A 14,673-nucleotide genomic window follows, 5' to 3' on the forward strand; every position below is an offset into this window, starting at 1 on the left:
GGTACACTTAACCTTACTTATATAGCAGCTCATAATTCTCCTTTTTGATAATGTCCTCTCCAGAGCTAAAGCCAATAGCATCTCAACCACTTTTCTTGTGAATGTGCGATCATTCTTAAGGAAAGAATTTTTCACAAGCTGCCAAATCAAATTTAAAACAAGAAGAAATAAGTGGAAAGAGTAATAGAGAAGATGAACCAAATAACCCCATCCCAAATAAATAAATTGTGCAATATGCAATCCTAACCCAATGCTTTTATTTCAATGCCTAAATTGTGTAACTGAAATCCAAATTAAACTTATATGTATATATATATATATATACATATATGTATATAAAGGCAATGAAATATTAAATGGCAATGAAATATAATAGCATAAACCTTAGTTAATAATCTTAGAGATGGCAAAAAATCTCCTTATGATTTGACATCTTGTGAGATATTATGAGAACAGCACCCAGGACGGGAAGTTTAAGAAAAGAAAACACAACAGAGGCTATCTTCAATTTGCATATAATAATCTTATTACTTACTCCAAAGAAATCTTTACATTAGCCGAACAAATTACAACCAGTGAGACCACTCTGAACCTCATGATAAGATATAGGAATAACAAGTAGATTCTAGTGGAGAAAACCAAGATGTTCATATTGAAATTACATACACGTAATGGTCATTCAAAACAAACTATACAAAAGCTACTCGGCCACCCAATGTTATCTAGGTCCCGAGATCTGCTGCGAGGAGACATAAGAATAATAAATACGTGAGTCACTTGGTGTGCTACTAGTAGAAGCATTTGCTTGTGGATACAACACTAGATCATTTTGCTCAGTTTCCTCTTCAATCATAGAAGCCTCAGAAAATCGACGCCCATAAAAGCGCAAGAAATTTAAAGATTCCAATCTCGGCTGACATAGTGGCATCCCTCCTTCCAACATGCTAACAACAGTAACCATATTTGGCCTCAGTCCTGGTTCCTCATGAACACAACACAAGGCCACACGCACTAATTTCTCCACCTCTTCATATGTTACACGTCCCTCCAGTCTTGGGTCAACAAGCTCCAAGTACTTCCCTTGCTCATGCATCTCCAATGCAAGCAGTGGAAAGTAAATGAGTCCTGATCCTGAAGAAGATGATGAGTGGCCACCACCGCTGTTGCTGTCATCGACACTATGGCTTTGCGATCGTGTTAAACAATTTTTCCTCCCACTAACAACTTCGAGCAAAACCATTCCAAAACTATATACATCTGTTTTTTCTGAGATTGCAGCATTAGTCAACCACTCTGGTGCAAGATAGCCACGTGTGCCTCTCATTGTTGTGAAAAGGCTGGACTGCTCAGGGCTTAGAAGCTTTGAGAGTCCAAAATCAGAGATCTTTGCCTGACATTGATCATGCAAGAGAATGTTCTCTGGCTTGACATCACAATGGATGATCTTTTGTTCGCATCCACTATGCAAGTATGCAAGCCCACGTGCTGTCCCAAGTGCTATATCAAGCCTCTCTTGCCATTCTAAGACCGGTCCACTACCAAAAAGGGTTCTGTCCAGCGACCCACGATTCATATACTCATAAACCAATAGACGTTGTCTCCCTTGGGCACAAAATCCTTTCAATTTGACCAAATTGGCATGATGGATACTACCAATAATTGCAATCTCAGTGCAGAAATCTTTCTTGCCTTGAACACCTAAATTGGTTATTTTCTTTACAGCCACAACAGTTTTATCAGGTAGTGTACCTCTGTATACAGAACCAAACCCACCTGCACCAATTTGGGTCTTAAAGTTATCTGTAGCCACTGCAAGCTCTTCATAGTCAAACCTTTTAGGTAATCCTGGAATGTAGAAGGCATCCAAATCTCCAGAAGAAAATGAGCTAGGATGGCCTAACTTTATATCCCTTCTCTTGGAGAGCCTCCATCTTCCCCATAAGAGAAAACCTACAGCTACCAGCAGAAAGAAGCCAGTGCATGGTAAAAGCACCAAAGCAGCTGTGGGAAACTTACGTGTTCCATTACTGTTGTTGCCACCTTTGCCATCTGGTGGAGTAGATCTGACAAGAGCTTTTATATAACCCACAAGGGAACTTTGACCTGTATTGCTGATAATGGACCCCAACTGATCTTCAAGCACATAGCAAGAACCAGTTGAATTGTCATAGAAAATTCCTAAGCAAGAACAGTTCCCTGAGCAGAGATCTTGACAGACTGTCAAATTAACACCAAATTTCACGGGCTCAGAGAATATATTGGCAAAGTAATCCATACCATAGCCAAGTCTCAGATATGCAACACTGGATGAATTTGATTGAAGACCATTTTTGGTTGAGTTACAAGCAATTGGCAAAGAAAAAGAACTATCACTTGGCAAACAACCGCTCATATTTTGTAAACCTCCATGGAAATTTGATGGACATGAACATACTGGATTGCTAGATGCATCATCAGTACACAACCCAAGTTTGCCACAAGTTAATGGTATTAGACAAGTGTCAACTGGCCCCAAAAAATCCTGCTTCCAACCCGTACTAGAATAACTACGGACAATAAACTGGCCAGAGGAACCCAGATTGGCAATTCGGAAGTCTGATGGTGACAAGACCACCTGAACCACAACAGCTGATCCATTAAGACCAAACAGATAAAGACCTGTTCTGTTTATTGCCATATATTCCACTATGTAATTTGAATTTGTGAAAGCACTGGTATCCATAGACAATTTCCAATATGTTTGTCCATGCCATTGCAGTATTGCATCAGAACCACTAATTGCAAGCCTGTAGTCACCAGTTGAAAAATCATTGTCTGATGCAGCACCATAGAGAAATGTTCCAACATTCAACTGTTGCCCAATCACAATTGTATCTGTTGGATGCTGAAAACTTTCCCAGAGGGTATTATTGAATTGATCAAGTAGAACAAGATTACCCATTTCAGTCAGCTGTAATGCACCCACTCCTGAGTCTAACGATGGAGTTGACCATTTCAGGTTTCCATCTTCATCAGAAATGCTAATCCCTTTAGCTGTAAGAGTCATTTGGGCAGAACTCGAGATCGGAGCATCACGGTTAGCAGACCAAATGATGGTGTTGGTTGCTACATGAATAACACACAAGTAGAAGTTGAATTTTTGTAAGCTGGGATTGTAGATTGCAGTTTCAAATGTTCTATTTCGAGAGTACAAGAATACACCAGCACCATCAATAAATTGATAGTGTGAAGCGGTGAAATTCGGGTATATGAACTCTGTAAAAGAAAAACCAGAAACAAGAGTAAAGAAGGAGAAAAGAATAGGAAAGAAGAAGAAGGATCCCATCCAGGTGTCTGGTGGCATGGAGACTGAGAAAAGTACAACAAAGTTTTGATGAAGAGGGATATTGGTGAGGGTAGAAACGGTCTGGTTTTTCCATTTTCTTCAATCTAATTCTGATGCAGAGTTTTTGTCGTTGGCGTTGACCTCTCTCTCTCTCTCCATACCTACTTGATTTTAATTGGTGGCCAATGTGTAAGAAATCTTTCGTTTATCTGGTGCTAACATCAGCTTGGGATGTAAGATTTTAAAATTTCAGTGCCGGTCAAACCTGAATAATTCCTTATGTAAGCTAAGAAAGTTGCATTTTCCATATACCTTTTACACAGGCTTTACCATCTTGATTTCCCTAAATGCCATATGCACGATCACTATCTCAACTATCCTTATCTTATTCCCTTTCTATTAAAAAAGAGAAAAACAAAAAGAATGTGAGGCACTTTTCGAAGAACTAAAGATTTTAGTGCCAGACTGCCAGTGCTACCTGGACAAGTTGTTATTTTATTATAAACACGATTTGTGTCCATTCATTGCAGCCCTTAATAAATTATTGTTTTCTTTTTCACATTTATATATAGTCAATCAAAATCCCAAATATTAAAATATAATTTTCACTTAAGACTAAAACATAAATAAAGCAATTAAAAAGAAAAAAAGGAAATAGCAAATATAAGAACAAACCACCCTTTTTCATTCAGTAAAATCATCAAACACCTGCTTTGCATAAAGCTATAAACAGTTGAGAAAAAATATACGTGCTGGGTAATGGTGCTACCACCACCACGAGCAGAAAAAGACAGCACCGCACGAGCAAGCCCAACTGGGTCAATCCCGAAATGCCTAAAGAACCGTCTGTCCTCATAAGCCACAATGGCTTGCCACACATGGGAAGGATAAGCACTTGTTCTGGCTTCGGCTTCTTCAGAATAAGCCACGAGAGCAAGCCAACGATGGGGAAAATGGGGCAGAATAACATTGGAAAAGAGACGGAGACAAAGAAGAAAAACAGAGAACGCAATAAAGATAAGAATTTCGATCAGAAATTGGTTCTTGGATGAGCATCGGGAGGAACTGTGAGGGCGTGGATAGACTGAGTGGAGTCTACTGTAGTAGGCAGAGTTGGAACCAGTTAAAGGCTTAAGGGTGAAGAAAGGGAGTGAAGCAAGAGGACATTGAAATGGGTTTGTGCGGAAATGCTTCGGCGATTGCTGGATTTCGCTCAAATGGAATGATTTAGCTGAGCAGACAAGACGGTGCGTCATGGCCATCGGTGGCAATTTGAAAGCGGCTAAAAATGGAAGTTAAAAGTTTTAAACCAACCGTTTTAATCAGTTGGGAAAATAATAATAATAATAATAATATTTGTTACAGCAAAAAATAAATTTTTTTCAATTTAATTTAGATTCCTTTTTATGATTTAGTTTTCCCCTTTATCAAAAATTTGATACTTGGAATTTTAAAAAAACAAACAAAAAAAAAAAAACACTGGGAATTTCCCAAAAACAAAAAAAAAACAAAAGGGTGGGCAAATAGGGAGAAAAAGAGCTTCATATGGTGTTAAACTTTCAAATTAGTTGTCATATTATAAAAATTAAATTCAATATTTTTTTTGGATGTACAGTTAAGATCGATATTAACTTTTCAAACTATGTCTGCCTTACAGAACACCATTACCAATGACATTTCCCCAAAAATTTAGTTAATTATATATGTATATCTTTCAAAAAAAAAAAAACTATGTATATATATGGTAATTTTAAGGTGCAGATGAATTGTAAAAAGATTACATTTAAAATTGATATTTTTTTAAAAAAAAAATTATTAATTATGTTATGTATGTACATACAATAAAATTAATATTTTTTTAAAAAAAATATCAATTTTGATTGCAGTTCATATCGTCTCTAATATAAAAGTTCTATATATATATATATATATATATTTAAATTAAAAATAAGGATTTAACTTTGGTCATTATTCCAAAAATACGGTGGCCCTTGCTAACTATATTTTATGAGAAAGGATAAGATTAAGAAACAAATTAAAAAGAAAAGTAAAAACTTTCCCATTACCCAAAAGAATAGAAGAAGCAACTAAAGTAAAATAAATAAATAAATAAAATTAATGTATTGACATTTGTTCGTCTCCAATAGCTGTAAATAAAAGTGAGAATTGAGAAGTCATCAACTGAATACTTTGGCAACAACATGTCCATGAGAATCATGCAGCAGTGTAAGAAATATTTCAAAAGTCGGAGCCAAATCTCTAATTTTTGTCCGTTTATGTTAGAAAAGGACCAGTGATAGAAGACGACTTCCATTAATTAAATACAATATAATCCATGCATCATTGGGTTGGGTGCTGTATAGAAAATATATAAGGGACAATTTTTAGCAATTTTCTATTCTGAATTTGAATACCTAAACAATTAATTAATGATTAAACCAACAAAAACAAAATGAAATCTATTCAACATGGCTATATATTTTTTGCTGCATAGTCTTATTAATTTGGCAAACGTTTTGTAAACTTACAAAGATCATTATAATAAATTTTTGCAGTTAATTAGAATAACCTTTTCTTCATTTTGATAAACTTTTATTTTTGCAATTTAATAATTTTTTTTTTCTCTCTAATTAAACTTTAAAGCAAAGAGCCATTAAAATAATAACCCCACATATTTATATGAAGTTTGTAACTTACAAATATGAAATGAAAATAAAAATAAAAATAAGTTGCTTAATATAATATAATATTTTTTTGTTTTTAAATCAAATTTATATTTGAATAGCAGGATAAAGCTTTAGAAATTTTTTTCTAAAAGGATAAAGCATGGGATTCAAAAAAACAAAAAACAAAAAAGAAAAAAAAACATGGGATTGATTTTTTTTTTTTTCCCTATTCGAGTGAAGACATATGGCATCTCTCTTTGATAAAATAAAAAAATAAATAAAAAAGAGCAATCAATAAAGTGACTTTTAACAAATGTGAAAACTCCAACACACCAAATGCAAATTGATCATGGCATATATTTAGAGCATGCCTATCTTTTCTTTATTAATTGTTTATCTTATAATCTCTGTGTCATTGCGCAAGTCATTTCCTCTCTAATACTAAAAATTTATATTTAATGGTTGCCAAATGATGTTTGCCAACCTTCAACGACAACGAGGAATCAAATAATACCAATATAAAAACAATGATATTTGTTGTCCAGAACACATTATATATCATAATAAAAGACAGTATTCATCAATATATATATATATATATATATATATATATAATAAAAGACATTAATGACATTAAAGTTTCCCAACCAATACAGCTAAAGTCCAAGCTTTCCAAGCTCTTAAATCTTTTTTGTAAATATGAAAGTTTATACATATTCAACGCATGTTGGAGGTTCATTGCCCTTTGATGGTTCTGATGTCCAGCAAATCCGGGTGACAACCAATTCATTGATCCATGCCACTTGATTGGTTGCCTATCTTTGGTGCAACACAATTATTAGTAGTAATTGAATTTCGCCCAACCTTTTAGTTAATTAATTAAATCATATTATTTAATTGCTATTATTTTTAATATTAAAATATGATGATTCGATACAAAACCATTGATTGAGAAAAGAGTGGTTTTTTTCTTTTTTTCTTTTTTTTTTTTAATTGCTTTAAGATAAAAGAGTGGTTTTGCTCTCTGAAAACTTATCATTTCTTCACAAACTTTGTGTTTTATCTAGAATATCTACCATATGACAAACGTACCCAAAAAAAAAAAAAAAAAAAAAAAAAGAAAGAAAGAAAGAAAGAAAAGAAATGCATGATATAGGGCTCGGTTGATCCAACTATATAAGAACAAAATATACCATTAAGGTCATAGTTTAATAGAAGGGAGATTGATTAATTCATTACACAGTTCAAAAATTATGATTTGAGTTTTGGTGTCAGGATCATTGGTCTTAGATGGATAATACCATCAAGAGACTTCTTATTTTGTTTAAAAAAAAAAATAATTATAATAAGAATAAGATGTAGCAGTAACAACTTTAACAACAACAACAACAAAACAAAACAAAAAAAAAAAAAAAGATTGAAGAAGGAAAAAGCTTTTAAAGACTTTTTCTGATATCTGTATTACTAATTTGAAATAAGCTGAAGTGTACTTTTTACACATCATTTTCTGTACTTTGTATCGGTCAAAAACAGAGGGCGGGGGTGTAAAAAGGAATAATCTTTTATTCCAAATTGCCATTCATGATCATTTTTTCTTGCTCAAAGACCATGACGAAAGTCAATAAAAGGGTAACTCCACGAACGGAAGTCAAATAGAATGCAATTAACCAAACATTTGTTTTTTAAATAGTGATTGGACGTCTAAGTAAGATTTAATGAAGAATTATGTACCCGTGAGCGTCTTTTAAGTGATTATTACTCTATATGATTAACTTGTCAAACTAAACTATATCACCATATAAAAAAAAAAAAAACAAAAAAACAAAAGAAACCAACTAAACCATATCATGCTTTATATTATTATAAAATATATATATTATGCAGTAAAAACTTTTGAAAAGTTGCTTTTGAAACAAAGTTTGACATGTTTTAATTGAAAAAAAAAAAAAGAAGAAGTGTAAACGACTCCAAAAAGAAAGAAAAACACTAATTTATTATTAATCATTATTGATGATCCATTACCAATAAATCTTACAGCTAAAATGGTCAATTAATAGGCTATTATCTGTAATGAGTTTAATTTTTCATTTATCTTTTAATTTTATGCAAAATCAAATAATTATCATCACATAAACTCAAGTCCTAATAGCCTTGAGCATCATTGAAAATGCGAAGTTGGAAAACAAAAGAAAAAAAAAAATATATATATATATATATATGCATGTGTTGGCCAAATAGGCAAATTAGAGCATCTCCGATTTCTATCATTTGGGCATTATGCCACTGCTATAATTTGACAATATTTTCCATTTTGGCTTCTCCAATGAAAACTGTCAAATTGCCAAATTTGGCACAAAATTTGCTATTGCAATTTTATAGTAGTGGGCAACTAGCTAAAAGAAAAAAATAAATAAAAATTACAGCAGTGGACCGTATTTGCTAAAATAAATCTAGAAGTAGGTAAAAATTTGGTAATTGATTTTTTTTGGATAGTAAAATTATATGTAATTTAAATTTTAAAATTGCTAATTTTTAGAATTTGTCATTTGGGTGACAGTGTTGAAATTTGACATTTGCATTTGATTTAGCCATTGCCAAATTTAAAAAAATTTGCCATTGCAATTTTATAGGATGGACAACTCTAAAAGAGAAAAAGAAAAGTATAGCAATGAACCCTATTTGTTAAAATAAATGTGAAAATAGGTAAAATTTTGGTAATTGATTTTTAATTTTTGGACAGTGGAATTTAATATAATCTAAAATGTGAGATTGTTAATTTTAGCATTTTTCATTTGGGTAATGATGCTAAAATTTGATATTTATATTTACTATTAAAAAGCTTATAATAATGCTAAATTTAAAAAAATAAAAAAGATAATGCCAAAATAATATTTACCATTAAAGATATTTTATACATATATGGTAGGTTGAAGAACATATCAAATGGCAAATTATATTTTATCATTAGTATTTTCGAATTTTAATATTAGCATATCCTTTCCGATGGTAAGTACAAATATGAATGTCAAATTTTAACATTGCTTCTCCAATGATATATGACAAAAAATAATATTGACAAATATAAATTTAAAGTTTGGAATGGATCTTCCTTTTCTAACTTTAACAATTAAAAAAATTAAAATTTCTATTATTTAATAGTGTAGGCCCATAAATTTTATTATAGTAAAGGGCTCACTGTCATAAAATGCAGTTAATATTTTATGCAAAGTCCTGTTGAAATATACAATATATATATATATACACACAATCTTTTAATATTACAATAAAGAAAATGTATTGTCATTGGGATGCTAGTAAAACGTTAAGCACCAGACAAGGAATGGAAAAAACTATTGGAGGACAAAGTTTTAATTAGCAGCCGACCATACGACTTTTGGCATTGTAAAAAGCATACACCTTTTGATTTTTATTATTATTTTTTTTTATACACCTCACGCCGTTGATTTTTATTATTTTTTATACCGAGACTTGGCCTATCGTTGCAACTTTCTCTGTCTCATAGAAGAAGCTTTCAAACTTGCAACTCTATCAAAAAAACAAAAAAAGGGTCAATTGCGACTCTTTTTACATCATTGTAATATATATAATGTACTTATAAATTATATATGTATGTAATGCGATTTTATAAGAATGGTCTAGAGGCCTCTACCGGCCTAAGTCATAATGTACCCACCCAACTAACATGCGGGTTCACATGCTGAGCCAACTAAAATATAATTCAATTCTCATCATTCAGCATTCATACCCATTAATATATTTCAAACATACAAAGTACTATATTGCATGAATATATTTTATGTATTTAAAATGAGTAAATAATATAAAATAAAATATTAGTCCATACATATCAACAGGGCTTAGTCGGAAAACTAAGCCCATTATGAAAAAACCATGAAAGTTGAACCTAGAACACTACTAGATTTAATGGCTGATTTCGACTCGATGGAAAAGAGTGCAATTGGCCATGGAGTGGTGGGGTTGCAACTTTGCAATTTGCATACAAATTAAATGAACTAAGGCCCAGGAAAAAATTATTCCAACCAAAAAATAAATAAATAAAAAAATAAAGGGAAAAAGAAACTAGGGGTTGGGTTGGGGGGGGGGGGGGCGGTGGGGGGGTGTGTTGGGTTGGTTTGGTTTTACCAGACTACTTTACTTGGAAAGAAAATGGAAACATTTTTAGTGTGTTTGCTTTATTTGGAATTTAATGGTGTGGGAGATAAAGGGCGTTTGCTTGCCGTTGAAGGGTTTTAAATTTCAAATCTTGTGAAGCATTTATTTTATGAAACGTGCTGTATCCTTTTCTGATTCCAATCAGCCTACCCCAACGAAAAGCAATGCCGGAAATATTAGATCTGAACTAATTTATTGATTTTTGTTGTACATATGTACAGCTTGCCCCTACAATAATAGCTTTCTTTTTTTCTTTGAATGTAGGATGTGAAAAATCAACATGGCAATTAAAACGAGTTGAAATTTGATTTCAGCTTAATAAGGTCACATGTCTAATGAAAGACCACAAAAAGGTAAATTTAAGAAGTATTATGTTTCAAAATATCATTAATCAAAAAAAAAAAAAAAAGAAAAAAAGAATTTCGCATGTCATCAGTAGATTTAGAGGGTTTGCCTCCTATAATATAAAAAATATATATAATGTTAATTTATTTGTTTAAGTTTATTTGTTTAATATTATGTACAATTACTTTTAAAATATTAATTAATTACCATTTATATAAATATTTTATTGCTTTCAAAAATATAGCTTTCTAACCAAGTGAAAAGTATGATAACAAAAAAAAAAAAAAATTCCATATGAAAATAAAATATTAATAAATTAAGAAAAAATCTACCCAAATACCATTCTTTAACAAATAAGAAAAACTCCATCATGCAAATCACCAAACAGTTACCTTATAAATATTGACATTATATATATACAAGTCAGTTAATTATTAATTTAAAAATTTAAAATTCTTGACATATATAATTTTTTTATTTTCATAAATTATAAAATTAATTATAAATATTAAATGTCCATTAATTTAGAACTTTAAAATTCTTTAAACATTAAATTTTGAAAATTTAAAATTTAAAAGTTTGCCTCACATAAATTATTTATGGATATTATTTGTTAATATTAAATAGCTGATTAATTTAAAATGGATAATTTTAATATAAGTTTATTCAAATTTCAAAATGTACATATTATTACAATAAGTAATAGAAATATCAATTATATGATATTAAGATGTTAAAATTTAAAATTTAAACAATTCCGCTCATAAAACTAATATTATGAATTCCAGGACTTTGAAAACGATTTTTTTAATCAAGTAAAAATTAGGATAGTAAATTATAATTTATAAATAATCATTTTTCAATTAATAAATTTAAAAAAATCCATTTAATTTATAAATATTAATTAAATATCATTTATATACAGGCTAATATTATGATTGGTAATTATGTTGTATTTAATTTTATTTGAGTTTTTAAATATGGAAAAAAAAATAACATAAAGGTAGCCAATTATTTAAGGTATGATGGTTCAAAACATCCAAATTACATTCTTTTTTTTCTTCCTAACCACCAAATTACTATTTTAAAAAGTAACAATAAATTTGAGAATTGATTATGGAATTAAAGAAGACGGAATAAAGCTATTTTTATTTTTTAGAAAATAATAAAAGAATATGAATATGACAAATAATATCTTTTCAAAATAATAATTATCTCTTTGGAGCAAATGAAGCTTGAATGAATAAATACATTTTTTTTTAATGAATAAAGATATAAATAAGATTAGGTTCATAATATTTAGATTGAAAATGATGGAAATCATACATGGTCATTTATCAAATCGATTCAAATAAAAAAGAAAAAATTATTAATTTAGAATGGTGGCTAGATTTAAGGAAATGAAGAAAAATTATATTCATCATTCAAAACAATATTTGTGTTCTTATCAAGTTTTGAAATGTTTCTAAATACTATTGTTGGATTTATTTTGTGTAATTTTTATTATTTTATTATTATATTTATATTTAAAGTTTTTTTTTTGTTATAAATAATTTAAGAATCTATAATTTGTTTGTTCTTTACAAATTAGTACAATTGCCTGATTATTATTAGATTTGTTTTGCATAATTCTTATTATTTTATTATCATATTTTTTATTTCTCTAATTGAATTTGGAGTGGTATGCATGCACTTATTAAAAGAGACATCCAAATTATTTGGTTTTTACAAAACTACTAAACAATATCAATAAAAATTTTAAAATTGATAACTAACTATCAATAATTTTTTGTTTTTACGCATAAAAAATAACATAATTAATTAATTCATTTGATTTGAATTGGATATAATTAATTATTACAAATTATTTTCAAAATTATTTATTGTGTTATATATTAATATATACCATATATTGCACGATATTAATAATATTTATATGAGAATTCAAATTTAAAACTATTGTAAAAATAATAATAATAAAAATAAAATAAAATAAAATAAACAGTTACCTTAGAAAGAACAAAATTGATTTCCAATTACCTTATAATTGTTTGTCAATTTTGCCAGATTCTGACAACAATATACAGTAATAATAATAATAATAATAATAAAAAGGCTAACATAGAATAATCTATCTAAAATTATATTTAACAAATGATAATATTCAAGTAACAATTCACAAAAATAATAATAATAATAATATTATTATTATTATTATTATTATTATTATTATTTGAGTAACACAAATTTAGGGACAAAATAAACACATGACCTTAAATAAATACATGAGATATTAACTTGTGATAGTTTTTGAGCAACACAAATTTAGAAACGAAATAAACATATGACCTTAATTACATGCATGATATATATATATATATATATATATATCTGATATTGTAGGTGGGGTATTTGAGTTAAAAAAAAAAAAAAGGAAAAAAAAAAAAAAAGATATTGTAGGTGGGGTAGTGATTAGAACTAGGATTATTGTCTAATATGATAACGGTACTACCTCTGAATTTGCTTCCAACGTTGTAGCCGACTTCCATGTACACACGTCCATCTCAAGTGAAATGTTGCTGTATAGTTCATTAATTTACGTACGATAGCGATCGTACAAAGCCATTGTTCATCGACACGTCTTTCAATCTTAAATACCAAATTAGCCAAAACAAACAAATTTTAATTTAACGTTTGCCTATTGGCTTATTCAGCAAGCGTTTTCCTACTTAGAGGTTCGTATTCGGATGATTTTATTTATTTATTTTTTTAAAAAGGTTTTTTATTCGGATAAGACCCTCAACTTTTATAGAGCCATTCATTGTTCTTTTTTTTTTTCTTTTTTTCTTTTTCTCTTTTCTTTACCAGGAGTTGTGCATTATTTAAAAGCTTAATTGTTAATTTCCGTACAAAATAGATTATTATATAATATATAATTTTTATATGATAGGTATTCATGCTAAAATTATGGGGAGTGTTTCTATACTATCAATAATAAAATAACCTAAATTAGATAATAGAGTCATATTCACAATGGTGAGATAAAATTTTTGTCCCATCCTATACTTAATCTTTCAATTTTCAAAGATACTTATACTTAATCTTTCAATTTTCAAAGATGTTTTTCAGGCAACCATACACAAAGTGGCTTATTTCCATTGTTATTATGATAGGTAAGAAACATTCTCTATATGAACAATATCTCTATATAAATATATAATTGTCAAAATTAATGAAGATTACAACGAAGAAGTTAAAAATTTATATGATTAGAGTTTAGAAAGGCAAAAAAAAAAAAAAAAAATTGAAGTAATAGTGATTGATGAAGGCAATACCTCCCCAAGACGTGCGGCATTATGTCTTGAATATTCCTTACAAAAGGAGCACTCTCCACCTCTATCAAATGACTTCTTCAATCATGTACATGATGCTATCTATCCCTCATCTTTGGCATTCGGATTTGAATAGATGGCTTAACCACTAAGCCCACCCAAAATCAACATGCTATCATGATTTATTTTCAAAGCAAGAAACACTCATATCATGGTGCTACTCTCAACTCCTACATTCCTTAATCACTTACTTAATAGTCTTTATTTCAATTTCTAAAATTTACAATAATGTTTTTCTTTCTTCAACAATCTTATAATAAAAATATTATTTTCCATATACAAATGATTATAAAATTAGAACAAAATGAATAGTAGTCAACTATCCTACATCTCTTCTGTAATTGGGAAATTTTCCCCTAGTGTATTGAGTATATTATACTTCACAACTATGATGTTTTTAATTTGTTATTTAATACATTCTTGATTGTATTTTTCAATCAATTGGAGTATTCAACTTGTTTTGGGGCGTTGAATTGAATAACATATTACTTCGATTGTAAACGGAGTATTTTCTTATCCTTTTTAAATGCTTTTTAGGTCATTAAAAGTTTGATCTCCATTTTCTTTATTTATTATATGTTTTTCTTATATATTTTTAATTTATAAATTAAAATTTTTTGTAGATGCCACTTTTTAAAGACGTTTCATTCATAATACGTTTTGTTTCCTTCAAATTTATTGGATGGCATAAAGTTTTAACAAAATAAGTTTTAAAAACAATTATAATACTAATGTATCACGCTATCTCTAT

The 14,673-nt window shown here is 29.4% G+C and overlaps 1 protein-coding gene across 2 annotated transcripts; it reads right to left on the reverse strand.

Moving 5' to 3' along the window:
• Window positions 1-496: 496 nt before the first annotated feature.
• On the reverse strand, window positions 497-4,216 carry LOC107421003 (G-type lectin S-receptor-like serine/threonine-protein kinase At5g35370). 2 transcript variants are annotated; one of them, XM_048476230.2, is made up of 2 exons: window positions 4,075-4,216; window positions 497-3,105 (listed from the first exon to the last, which is right to left on the reverse strand). In XM_048476230.2, exon 2 carries the CDS (start codon window positions 3,044-3,046, stop codon window positions 719-721), a length of 2,328 nt encoding a protein of 775 aa, XP_048332187.2. In that variant the 5' UTR covers window positions 3,047-3,105; window positions 4,075-4,216; the 3' UTR covers window positions 497-718. The 2 variants fall into 2 exon arrangements, with proteins under 2 accessions (XP_048332187.2, XP_048332186.2); XM_048476229.2 differs by having other exon boundaries at window positions 497-3,255.
• Between the last annotated feature and the right edge of the window lie 10,457 nt (window positions 4,217-14,673).

This window comes from Ziziphus jujuba, chromosome 5 (genome assembly GCF_031755915.1).
Source record: "Ziziphus jujuba cultivar Dongzao chromosome 5, ASM3175591v1".
Lineage (NCBI taxonomy): Eukaryota > Viridiplantae > Streptophyta > Magnoliopsida > Rosales > Rhamnaceae > Ziziphus > Ziziphus jujuba.